The sequence below is a fragment of the Aphelocoma coerulescens genome, chromosome 2 (assembly GCF_041296385.1).
Source record: "Aphelocoma coerulescens isolate FSJ_1873_10779 chromosome 2, UR_Acoe_1.0, whole genome shotgun sequence".
In the NCBI taxonomy this organism is placed as follows: Eukaryota; Metazoa; Chordata; class Aves; order Passeriformes; family Corvidae; genus Aphelocoma; species Aphelocoma coerulescens.
Genome location: NC_091015.1, coordinates 14,326,419 through 14,339,971, shown reverse-complemented (window position 1 = coordinate 14,339,971; position 13,553 = coordinate 14,326,419). Strand labels below are relative to the sequence as shown.

General features: G+C 39.2%; 1 protein-coding gene across 1 annotated transcript in view; it reads right to left on the bottom strand.

Moving 5' to 3' along the window:
* Positions 1 to 538: 538 nt before the first annotated feature.
* The window catches only part of NRP1 (neuropilin 1), a 113,112-nt gene continuing 100,097 nt past the window's right edge, over positions 539 to 13,553 (bottom strand). The window contains 6 exon segments of the mRNA XM_069006496.1: positions 539 to 4,034; positions 4,037 to 4,291; positions 5,573 to 5,632; positions 7,208 to 7,301; positions 7,800 to 8,071; positions 11,844 to 11,981. Of these exon segments, the coding sequence (XP_068862597.1) occupies positions 3,994 to 4,034; positions 4,037 to 4,291; positions 5,573 to 5,632; positions 7,208 to 7,301; positions 7,800 to 8,071; positions 11,844 to 11,981 (860 nt within the window). The 3' untranslated portion in view covers positions 539 to 3,993.

Genomic DNA, 13,553 nt, shown 5'->3' with positions numbered 1-13,553 from the left:
AACCAGGCCCAATGGGCTTCCCTGGCTGCATTTGCTCCAGTCATCAACTTGTGCTCCCCCTTGGGAAATTTGGCCATGGTTGGGGGAGTCCTGATGACTCCCTGATGATGGAAATTTGCAGGGACCTTATGAGTACAAACCTTACCACAGGAGCAGAGATTTAGTGGAGTAACACATCAAAAATGGGCATTACTTGGCAGTAAATGTCACCCCTGCCCAAGAGCAAGCCCCAAGGGTGTTACATCAGGTGGCCCACGGCAAGGGGCAATGGTGGCAGATTTGTCTTCTTAAATCCCAGCTGTTTGGCTAAAAAGCAGGTGTGGGAGCATATTCCAGCAAGGAATAGAAAGAGAATGAGTCAGGCAAAGGTGAATCCTTCTATCCTAAACAATGAACAAACCCACCAAGGTGTCTGTTTGTTGGAGCTGCCTATCAACAAATATAATTGTGGTTAAAACACTGTGCTTGTTGCTAAATAAAACCAGCCATTTAATAATACCAATCCATTTTAGTATAATAAAATACATCAGCTATGGGATATTTTATGAAAATGTTTAATTCAACTGTTTCTTTGGAATGTAGTAGTCATAGTTTGGAAATTTAAGTTACAGTTCAGTTCTATGTGTTTTTTTTATGCTACTCAGTGTCTGAGAATACAAATGTCATTTAAAGTTAAGGCTTCGCTGTTCATTTTGAAACAACAATTTACAAGTGTCATATTGTCATAGAAAATAAAAATTTCTGTAAAAAAAATTTGCACAAAGTTTTATGATGGTACAAAACATGAAGCAATAATATACCAGTAAAATGAAATCATTTTACTACAGAAGATTTTTATAGTTTTTCAATAAAGAAAAAAATATGTTATTTTACACTTTAAAAATTATGAAACAATCTAAAACAATATAAACTGAACATTTTGTAACACTGCCTTTACAAATTAATAACTTTATAAACATATAATTTTTTTAAATATATTTATCAGTGCAAGATACTTTTCAATGTAAAGTTGCAGTATCATTTTTCCTTAATTGAAGGGCAACTTTAATTCTATTACCTTCAGAGAAATCAAATCTTCAGTGCTAGATCCTCATTATCATAGTAATGTCTGAAGACCACAAAGGAGATAAATTCCTTTCTATGTTCACTATTCTCAGTATATTAAAAGAAGGAAAAAACCCACCAACTACCAGCTTTTCTTTTCAAATAGATCAAGACATAGAGCTGGTCCAGAATCTATTGAAATCAGTGGGAATATTTCAAAAGGTTTTGGGCTTGGGCTCCCCAGTGGGATTTTCTCTTCAAGGCAATATAAGCATGTAACTCTTAGTCAAGTGAGTGGACTAGAAGTTTTTTCAGCTAAGGAGAACAGACCCTTAATTCCTGACTCACACAGTGATGGTGTGCTGAAAATAGTTTTGAAAAAATCCTTTTCTTCTTTGGGTTAATTAACTAGCTGCTGCAATACCATTATGGTCAAATTACAGTGTTAGAAACCAATGAAAATTCTACCTCTGACAAAGTGAGTCTGTCACTTGGGACATCTCATAGACTAACTTTTAGGCAAAACTTTCAGGCCTTAGGTGCACTGCCTCACCTTTTGGAGGACCCAAGGCTGAGAGGCTGGGGAGGTAATTCTTCCATCAATCTAAGGTTTGATGACCTGAAGTGGATGTTTGGGTTTTCCTGATAGTCATTGCCTTTAGGACCCCTCCGAAGTAGCAACTGTCCACATTTTTTTTCTGTTGCATCTTCCTTAAAAATATTTTCAACTTTGAAGCTCATTTTTACCTACTGTATCCCTCCTTTTTCTTCAGTTTCGGGGTTACTAGTGGATTTCCTACATAATTTTTTTGTTTTATAGTTCATACTGTTGAAATTATACACTTCAAAACATTTGGTTGATAAATAGGGGTGGATTCTGTTGCTCCAAGTAATTCAAGGCTGCATTAGCCCTTCTTTAATCCTAATCCTGAACAGGATATTTCATTGCTCTTCTACAAAAGCAGTTTTGGAAAAGACTAACTCAGAAAGTCCCAATCACTTCCCTGATTCTACTCAGGGAAAAACATGAGTTCAGCACTTGGTAGGATGTTCCTTTCCCCATGTTTGCACTGGTTTTATCTGCTGGTTGGTAGATACCCAGGGGAAGATTGAAGCTGCCCCCCAGTTATGGCTGTGCTGTGTGCAGGTCACTGCAGAAACCCAGGGGCTCCCCTTGCACCTGCAGGAGGGGAGTGACCCCTCTGCCCCCTCGGTGCCTTGTATGGACCCCTGTGGGAAACATGCTCTTGTTTCTTTTTACCCTGTTGGAACAGCTGCATAGGCTGCTGGATATTATCTCACCAATAGTATTTATCCTAAAGTATTTAAAAAATTGCCACATCATTGTCAAACACATTTTTCCGACAGCTTAGAGTTCTCAGTTCACTGAATTGGTCACTGTCTGCACTTGTGGTCAAACAGAAACCTCCTGGTATGAAATGCCAGTTGGATATAACATGGTGGTAAGAACATATCCTACATACACTGTGGGATTTCATTCTGCCCTCAGTACCCACGAGTAAGCCCAATTAGCATTGATTAGCATGAAAATACACGGTTGCTGAGAGAACAGAACTCCGAGTTCAGGTAGGGGCAAGAGGAGGAAAGTTTCTCATTTTAAAGGCAATCTTTTCAGTAAGGGAAGCATTTTCCCCAGTGTAATTAACAGGCAAGCTGTTCAGGATAAAAGACATGTTTCATGACATCAGGAAAAAAGATACTGTCACTTTATGCTGTTAAGAAGAAACCCAAAGTTCGACTTTGGAGGATAAAGTTAAGAATTTTCCCTTATTTTTTAACACAAACTCTAATAAAATCCTTTGCCATTACCAGCAAGTTAAAGCTGAAGTTTTCTTTCCTTGGCAATGGCAAATGCTTATGCAACCTACTCAGAGAGACAAAGAGAGAGAGAAAGAGAAGAGCAAGGGAGAGAGATTTTACATTTGAAAATACATTCTATATGAAAGAACAATAAAAGGGGATATTGCAGCTTTATACAAAAGGGTCAAGAGACATGAAGTTGAAATACAGAAAGCAGAACAATCGAGCCAGGTTGTCAAATCTGATTAGCCCTTGCCTTGGCTGAGGCTATTTTCTTACACTAAAATATACTTTTCTTTTAGTCAGTTAGCCATCAGAATATGATTAAAGGCAAGGGCATAACTGCAGAGAAGCTGTAGTTAATGTTAACACAATGAGAAGCAGTACAAACAAAAAGGCACTTGAGAGGACATACACTAGCCAGTGCCAAGGACTTTTTTTGTTCAGTTTTTCGGCAGTACACTTGGTTACCAGTTGTGTCTGATGATGGCACATACTCTTTTATGGAGTTCACAAGCACAAAATTTAGTACAACACTGAAAAACATCAATAAAAGTTGACTGTATTGCTTCGTAAACAGAGCTGACACGCTATATCGGTACTGATGCAGCAGTACTTTCAAAAACATCCTAACCCTTCTTTGCCTATGCACAACACGAGCAATTATACACAAATACAAGTGCAGAAGTCCACTAAATTGCTGTTACTCCAATATTTTCTGGGCACTGAGCTACAGACAGCATGTCCATCCAAAGGACCCCACTGAATACATCTTGTGACAGCATCTTGGATTTTGCACAGTAAAAACAAAATTATCCATTAACGGAAAACAAAAGAGAGGGAGAGAAAGAAAGACAAAATGAACTATAAGTCAATCATACTTGGTCTCAACACCAGCATTCGATTATTTCAAATAAAACCAACAGAAAAAGCAGACTGTACATGATTCAGGTTGTTAACATAGATTGTTGTCCATGTTCATCGGTTACACACTCATTGAAGCTCCTGAGAAAAGCTTGGCTCAGTGTCATCAATGCACTTTTCAGCCTGTACAGTAAAAGATCAACAGTTCCCCAGCACGACCGAGCTATGTCCTTCCATCCCGATTCTCTGACTTCTCCAGTCGCTTTACGCCTTCATGCTTCTGAGTATGAATTCTGTGTGTTTAGTTTATCTTTTTTCAGTTTTACACCATCAACCAGTTCAAAGTTATAATTCTCCAGTGCAGACAAGTTCCTCTCTGACATCCCATTGTGCCAACAGGCACAGTACAGAACAACTCCACAGATGGCTCCTAAAAGCACCCCGAGTGCACTCATGGCTATGATGGTAATAAGGATTGGATCTAGGGTCTTCAGGACATTGCCTGGCTTCCTGGAGATGTTGTCATCATAGTCCTCACCTCTGCGGTATGGAGGTGTAAACCCTGAAATTGAGTAAAGAATTGCAAAATTTTCAGAACTGATCCTAGTTACAACTTTGCTTAATCCATTGGAGTTTTGAGAAGACCATATTTTTTTGGACATAAATTTTTACATAATTTTAAAACCTAGCTTCTTGAAGGTGTTCATAAATAGCCGGAAACTGTAATGTGGCCCAAATAGCTGTGGATTTTTTCCAGACTGTTCTCCAATCTTTGAATCTGCTGCCTGTTAGTAGAGCTCTGGTTCTGCCTTGGATTAAGTGGGAGTCTTGGGAGTTAAAAATGAGGTCTTTTGATTATATTTGGCCATGTTGCAGTATTAGCTCAAAAATGTTAGTCAGATCCTACTCAGCTCAGTGTGAGAGGTTAGAGCCTACGACATTGGCTGGGAATAGCCAGCCATTTTGTTTCTACTTCAAAGACTTTAAGATTGGATCTTGAAGTGGAAATAGTGGCAGAACTGACACAGAAGAGCACTCTGCCCTCTTGTGCAAAATATTCACAGGGTATGATAATGTTTTCCCTCAAATTTTTTAGTTTATGAAAATGATCCAAAAGCAGCAAACCCTGTAATTGTAGCTGGAAAAGCCAAAAAGTCTTTTTGGACAAATTGTCTTTCACTTAAATCAATTAAGCAATCCTGTTGACTGTAACAGAAAAAAATTAAGCTCATTGCCTGAAAAATTCAAGTTTATTTTATTATTGGAACAATATGACAACTATGATCCATGTAATGATCCATTTTCAGCCATTCCAGCTATTTCACTGGAAATGATAATGCTTTGGTAGACTGGTCATATAATGGCATTTTCAGCCAGGTCTGTGAAACATTTAACCTGAAGAGTTTTGAGCCTAATTACTGAGGCACAGCACAAGCCATAAATTGTAAGATATAATGATAGTGCTTTCTTCAGCAGTGGACAAGCCTTCTAGATAACAAAATATTGAGGGGCTATGATGTGCTTGCAGATATAGGAATATAATCTAACAAATTAGGTATATGGAAAATGGAAATGTTTCAGATAGGTATAAATAATAAAAAGTCCATAAGTCCATATGACATGGAAGAATAAAACTATTAAAACCTTCAAATAAATGTAAGTTTTCTTGTCATCTTATCCAGATAAATCAAAACACCTTAATACAATATGCAGTTAGAGAACCAAACTATAAATAAATAAATAGAATGCAAAAATCCACATTAAAATAAACATTAAAATTCATTCCCTTTTAAAAAATAAACATTAAAATTCATTCCCTTTTAAAAAATAACACAATTTTTACCTGTTTGATTACTTTCTGGGTCTTCTTCTTCATCTATTTCATTCTCCACATCAGTTGATTCTAATGAAGCAAAAGAATTGACATTGATTATTAGGGTTACAAACACTGATTGACTATCATGCTGGCAATAATGGTACAGCAGATTTTCCTGTGTCAGAGCATCATTATGGCGGCTTGACAGAGCTGTTCATTATAATGGGCTCTGAAAATTAATGGAGAAAAAAAAGAAAGATTAAAAAACTCCTCTCCGCCCAGTCTTGGCACAGTTTTAGTTATCAGCAGGGGTTTTCCATGCCTGGGAAAGAGAAATCAGTGTGATGAATTAGCATCTCATTCACTGTATTTACAATTTTGGAGCCCAATTCCATAACACTTCATCAGCATAGGTATAGTTAATCACAAGAATAGTTTCACTGACTGCAGTGAGCCCACTTGTGTTTGGATTTCAGGCTGAGCTTTTAGGTTTAGCTCCCCCAGGCAGAAATCTTTGCTCAACATTTGGTTTGAACAACAAAAACATGGAGGTAGGAAAGAAGCTATTTTTCTTTCTCATGCTGGAGTCAATTAAATAAAGTCACTGTGGTCCCAGTGCCTTTCTTGGCACTCAGGACACTGCAGGAGGACTAAGCAGTGTGTCCTGCCTCTCTTTCCTGCTAACTGCCACTCTGGTGGCATTTGATGAACCCCAGGGGTTGGACCACATGATAAAAAGAGATTGTACAGTTTTCTCATCCAGCAGTGAAATTACCACGTAGCTGAAGACTGTCAGGTTACCCTAAAAGGATGTTAGCTACAAAAGGTGAGGAACACCCTCTATTATTGCTCTTAGTTGTATTGCCAACTCACACAGAAGAAATTTGTCTTCTTAATGCTAAGAGTTCTCATTTCTATTCCCTCTTTTATATAAAAGTAATTGCTTCATCTCTACTATGAAGGACTGTGTTCAGTTGCTTGTGTTTATCTGGGGCTGCTGCTGCCAAATTACGTGCAGTATGCAATGTGCATATGATCAGCAGTGACTGGAATAACTCAAGACTGGCCAGGAATAAAAGGGCTCAAAGAGCATCTCAGGAATAGCCTGGCTCAGATTTGGGAAAGGCCATGTCCTAACATTACTTTGTGTCCCGTGTGTCTGGGAGCTGATGACTACAGCAAATGAGCCACAGAAAACTCAGAATGACAGGACAGCAGAGGACAGAGCAGGGGCCCTTTCACCCTATCTGCTTATTCTGTAAGGGTTTGATATGGTCCTTTAAAAAAGAATTTAAGAAGGCTTCATAGTAAATGATCTAAAAAGGGCAAAAAATAAAATTGGATTTTTTGCATTAGTTAAAACAGGGTCCTGCAATAGGAAAAGCAGAGAAATTTAAAGAGCAATATGAAATACAGGGAGAGATGTGAGAATGTGAGTATGCTGTGACCCATGTCCAGTTCTGATCCAAACTGCTGCCATACCATGATGACACTAGTGGCACTTACTATGAATAAAGCTATGGGCTGAATCAGGATATTTTCAGTGGAAACATAGCTAATAATGTTAGCTAATAAATCTATCCCTTTCACACAGATAAAACCAGCTATCAAAACAAAATAGACAATGTTTTGGATGAGAATTTTCTTGCTTTACACACTTACTTCGGCAATCCTCTTGTGCTACGTGATTGTCAATTTTAATATCATCCACAGCAATTCCTCCAGTTCCTTTTCCAATTTCTCCCTCAATAACCACCTGGAAAAACAAGATAGTGGTCACATTGTTTTCATGTGAGCACATAACTGCAGCAGTCAGGATTTCTTAATTAGTTGTTAACACACATCTTCACTTGCCATGATGCCACACTTATATGTGCTTTGATTGTGGCCTGAAAATCTGCATTGCCTGCCTGTATGAAGTTATACAGGCAAACATAAATTATGTACTGTCATGACTTTATTAAAGAATTTTACATCAGCAAAACTGCGGCAAAGAGGCAGTTTTGTGACTGATGATAAATGACTTATAAAGCATTTATTTGGCATCTGATAAGAAAGTGCTTGTATCACTGCAATCTGAGAAACCATGAAATATTTCACTATTATTAGTCACAGCAAGTGTACCTCATCTGTAGGTGTAATATTGTCTACATAAATCCTTCAGTGACATCTTTTACTGCAGTGTATAAAACATGACCAGCGAGGCGTTGCTGGCCTTGGCCGTGGTAGTTCAGCGAGCAGCAGCCAAGCTCACCTGGTAGTGTTTCACAGACTTGTGAAGAAGAACACGTCCTTCCTTCCAGTAGTTTGCCTGGTGCCCACTCAGGGTCCACAGCACCTGGTCATATTCATCTGGCTTTTGGTAGCGCAGTTTGATCTTCAGGGTGCCGACGTGCGCGCCGGCCATGTGGTACCAGAACGTCATGCAGTGGGCAGAGTTCTGCGAGTAAATCACGGGGCTCAGCAGCCGGGCCACTTTGCCTTTCTGGCTTTCATCAGCTTGTGAGTAAATGAAATTGCCATCTCCTACTGTGACAGAAGGACTGTGTTAGGAATAGCCACCAGCTTTAATTTTCTTTGTTAACATAAGAATCCCCGACCACCCCTGATCTTTTGCTTTCTGATGCTGATGGGTCAAGCATCACAAAAAAGAGAGTCAGAGGGCGTTTTATTGGGAGCTCTAGGAAAACTGACATGCTCCAAGAAGAGGGCCACAAAGCTGATCAGAGGGCTGGAGCACCTCTCCTATGAGGACAGGCTGATAGTTGGGGTTATTCAGCCTGGAGAAGAGAAGGCTCTGGGGAGATTTTATGCAGCCTTTCAGCTGGTAAAGGGGACTGACAACAAAGAGGAGGACAAACTTTTTAATAGGGCCTACAGTGACAGCCTAAAGGGTAATGGTTTTAAACTAAAAGAGAATAGTTTCAGACTAGATATAAGGAAGAAATTTGATGGGTGGTGAAACACTGACACAGGTTGTCCAGAGGGGAAGCAGACACCCCATCTCCAGAAACATTCAAGGTCAGGTTTGAAGGTGTCCCTGGTCACTGCAGGGAGGCTGGACTAAATGACCTTTGAAGGTCCTGTCTAACCCAAGCAATTCTGTTATTCTACACTTTCTTCTGGCCATCTCCTTTGCTGTTCACTGGGATGTTTTGTGCCAAGAGTGAACCCTAACAACATGTTCACCACATGAAACACACAAGGCATTTGCTTTTGCTAAGGGGAGGAAGCACAAGCATGTTTGATGAGGCAGCATGTGCTCCATTAGTCAGTGTGCACCTCCTGAAAACAGCCAGCCCTGGTTCAGCAGGCTAAAAAGAAATCCCTGGGGCCTACTCTATGCTAATTGTGCAAAGAGCTATTAAAAAAAACAAAACAACAAACCTCAGTTTGAAGTAATCTGTGCTCAAGGGGCAAGATTAGAATGGGAAGAACACTGAAAGGTGAAATGGATTTGAACAGCCATGGTCAGAGATCAGGAACTGAGATCTAAAGAGTGTTCCCAAATAGAAGCTGAGCATTGTCACATATGGTGTCAGAGTTATGCCCTTGATTTTTGTAACAATATATTGGGCTCTATATACTTGTGAGCCCTTTCCTGAAAGGGTAAGATTATAGCTGGTACTTTCTCAAGGGCATAATGGATTTATACACATTGAAATCTGAACACCTAATACCCTTAACTTGGAAAATTACTTTCTTAATCATGCTGAGAGAGAAGCATGTGAGAGTGTGATTAGTTTGGTAACAGAAAATTGCTAAGATACTGACTATAGAGAAGTGCTTCTGATTTACATCAGGCACACATCCATTCCAGTCAGCTTTTGAACAGTGTCTTTTCAGAGAGTCATGGTGGAAAAACACAAAGTTCATCCTGGTGTGTGTAAGAATAGATTGGATGTGCATTGCACTCGCAGAAAAGGGTGCAGTCAGCATTTATTGACATTGGTACAAAGTTCTTTTAAGTGTAGGAAGGATAACAGTAATAACAAGAAATACTATTTCTCTAATATTGCTGAAATAAGTATACATATAACTGTTTATACCAACACCTAAAGAGGCAAAAGAAGATGTTTTGGAAGGGTGGTGTTTTATCAGCATTGGTCTTTGCCTATACATGACATTCTTGAATTTTATGTGAAATAATGTATAATTGAGACTTGCTCGATTGCAGTGGTATAGTCCTGCACCAATGATGACAGGAAGATGAGCATTGCTACTCTGGTAAGCATAAGAAGGACAGAGTAGTGAGAGGGGAACCAGGAACAAAGAGGAGTGGGTTAAACCCAATAAAGACCTAATAAATAAGAAAGGAAATTATTTCTTCTAACATGAGATAAGGGTGTTTTCTTTTGTTTGCATCTTTCTTGAGCAGTTAGAGGTATCCTGCCCAATATGCATGCCAAAAAACTTTATAGGAGAAGATGAAGTTAAATTGTAAAAAAAAAAATAAGGCTTTTTTTCCTTTTCTTTTTCTTTCTGTCTTTCTGCAGTAACATCTTGTCCAGCTTCTTAAGCAGGAATGCTTATGTCTATATGTTCTTTCCAACTTTGCTTCTGTGCAAAGCAGCACAACATGTGCAAATCTCATCAAAGAATGGTAATAGGGAAATCCAGAGGGAGGACAAAAGGAAAATAATCACAGTATTAGAATGGCTGTCTGAGTTGGAAGACCTAACACTGGCCAGATTTCATCATAAGATATATAATTTGAAGTGACAACCAGTGTATCCTGCTGTCCTCAAACAATTGCTGTTGAAGACTATGTCTGTGTCTTTTTTCAGCTTTACACATGTATCTGAGTGAAAGATATGCTTGGGAGTTGCTCACTGGGGTTCTTCCAATACATAGGGTGCCCTCATTTTGCAGCTGAGGGTTTGTTTGGGACATCAATGTCATTCAGACTGCTCGTGGTCTGCACTCACATCCACCCCACTCACTCTGTGCCTGCTGGCAGGCGAATGGCAAACCTGGCAGGTGAAGGTGCTCTTAGAGTTCAAAGAAAATTTTGGAAAATATTGAAAGTTAGCGCAGTAGGAGAAAAAGGGTCTGCCTGTAAGATTTACTAAAGCTAAAGCTCATGGAGCAAATAAGTTTTCTGCACTAGCAGGGCCCAGTGGAAACAACAAAATCTCATTTGAAGAATATAATTTCTTCATCTGATTGAAGACAGGTTCTCTCTCTATAATCCTTGATGGCAAAGTGCAGATAGCTCTCTTTTTCAGAATATTATTGCAGTGCCAGGTCAGGAACTCTGTCTTCATTGTCTTAATTAGAGCTTTACTTATGCATGCCTTTTAGATTTTGTCAGTCTCTGGCTAACGTAGCTTTTAACCTCCTTTCAATGTCAGATCCTACTGAGCCATTTCACTTTACTCTACATCAATTTTTCCACCATTACAGCCTTCACTTCAGCTAACTGCATTTAGTTAATTTGATGCCATTTATTTGTACAATGCCATTTATAGTCAAAGTATTACAAGTTTTTTTTCCCCTGAAACTACTGTACTTGTCTTAAGATTCAATTGAAAGTGTCTCAGAATTTAAAAAGTCCAATTTTGTCTAATTTCCTTGTCATTCTCATTAAGCAAAGGGTAGCAAAAATGGGAAGGGGGATTCATCTCAACCCATTTGATTAATCTGCACATATGCAAGCGAGAACACTAAAGTGAGAGGCTGTGCAGGTCACACAGTGCCCTCCCTTCTCCACTAGCCTGCATCAAATTTATTGCCTAATTATGCTGAGCTATGAGTTAGTTACTACAAAACAAACCAATCAATTCCCCAGGGTGATATTTCTTGAAAACTGTTTGTGAGCAGAGGATGGCTATAACCTCCATCTCCTTCTGGAAAGGACAAGGGCGTGGTAACACACACATCTGGGAAGTTTCACTTGCATACAATACTTTTCTGTGGTGGGTTGTCCCTGTAACTACAAACAGGAATAATGTGAGGTTTGTTCATTAACTGACCAACTGTATTAGTTGGTCAGTGATACTTGCAAAATATTTGGTCATTCAGATATTTTTCTACCCCTGGTGATGATTATCCAAAGGCAAGTCAGGGGAAGGGAATATCTTCAGCTCCTGACAAGAAACAATCTTTATTGCCCAACAGAAAGGACAATTACAGTCAGTTGTGATTACCTATAATGGATTAAGTTTACTGGAGAACCATCTTTGTGACTTCATGTATTTTAGGTATAATTCAATCTCCTGTGATTTTGGAAGACATTGGTATTAAACAGAACAATCTTGTCCCATGTTTAATGGCTACATCGTGAACTCATGATTACCTGTGTGGTCTTGAATTGGCCCAGTTTTGCTGGTCAGGATTGCCCACCTTAAATCCACCTGGTTGTCATGCTCCCAGTGGCACAAAGTCTTTTGGGATCCCCAGCCAAAGGCACAGTTGAAATTGTATAGTGGCAGCTCTGCAAGGGAAGAGGGAAAAAGGGGGAATGATGGGATTATTAATTGCATAATTCAGATTTTGTACTTCAAAACTTCATTTAACCATTAACAGAACCATTCTTTCCTGAAACTGTGAGAAGCCATAGCAAGAGCAGCCCTCCTGGGAAACAGATGAAAAATCACTATTTTTTGTAAATGATGTGGTTGCTTCTTGTCTCTTTATGACCCATATTTTGGTGTTTTGTTTTTGTTTTTTTTTTGTGTGTGGTTAGATTAATTCCTCTGATTTGCCTGCTTTATCTGATAACCATGTTGCAACATATAAGACTCATACAGAAAGCTCTGGCTTACTTATCAGATATATTTTCTGGTTGCCAATATCTCTTTGCACTGTAATGGTTCCACATTTTGCAACTCATAATGAGATTCGGACAAAAATAAGAACAACCAGAAACATTAATGGAATGTCCTTGGCAGGAAAGGATTTCTGTGAAGTCTATAGTTCTTGGCTTCAATATGGAACTTTTTTCAGCATCTTCCAGACAGTTAAATAGGCCCACAAGATGGCAGCATTGAAATGGACAAATTGAGAGGGAAAAGGGACAAATGTGGCTGATTGCCAAATGAACTCAAAATAATCTTCAAAACAAGCTCTGTGTAAAATAAGGGAAGTCTGGTATTATGGTCAGGATGAGATCATATCTTGTTTTCAGCTTCTTTTCAATTCTGCCCAAAGGTTTAATACATAGTAGCTTATTTTCTTCAATAGAACTTGGAATTTCAATGGAAAGATATACAAAGATAGCATATAAATCCTTTGCATTTCTTATTTTCAGAAGCAGTTTGAAATCTTTTGAGCATTTGGTTCCTACCCCATTGGTATGAACTTTTATCTCACCTTGAGCAATGACAACTCCCAGTAGACCAATACCCTCCCAACAGCAATGTGAACCAAATCCTGGAGTCTTTTCTCAGGCATGACTCACGCCTTATTAAAGGAATAACTTAGGTTTACTTTAATGAGATGCTTTGTGCAAGTATGAACTAAGAACAAAGTACTCTATGCTCCCATCAATATCAGCTCTGGGGGAAGAATTGTGTTTCTTGCCCATTATTAATAAAAAAGCCAGTAAAGATAATGCAACCCTTAGAATGTGCTTGTTTATTGTGGGAACATAACAAGAAATATGGGAAGTGTGTTGAGACCTGCAGTTGGCCAGACCTTTGAGGTGGAGCACTTCCAGTCTGAAAAGGCAAAGACCTCCTCCATGTACTGAGCTACCAGGGAAGACTGGTAAGGCTTTCGAACTCACAACCCAGATTTTAATGGAAGGTAAACTAGAATAATAATTTTATCAACAGAAAACCTCAGGTGAGTAGGTTGAGGCAGAACGGATATAAGAAGGGTTCATCTATCATTCTCTCCTTGCCTGCTGTGTCCTTGCTTGGCAGGCCCTTGCTCTCAGACATAGTTTTTTCTCAACTCACTGGATTCCTGCATTGCGGCCACCGTGCCCTCTCCCCTCTGGCCCCTAGAAAATTTCATTCTGTCAGCAGAGAGGTCTGAGTCTATGGCAGCTCCTGCCCCTCTG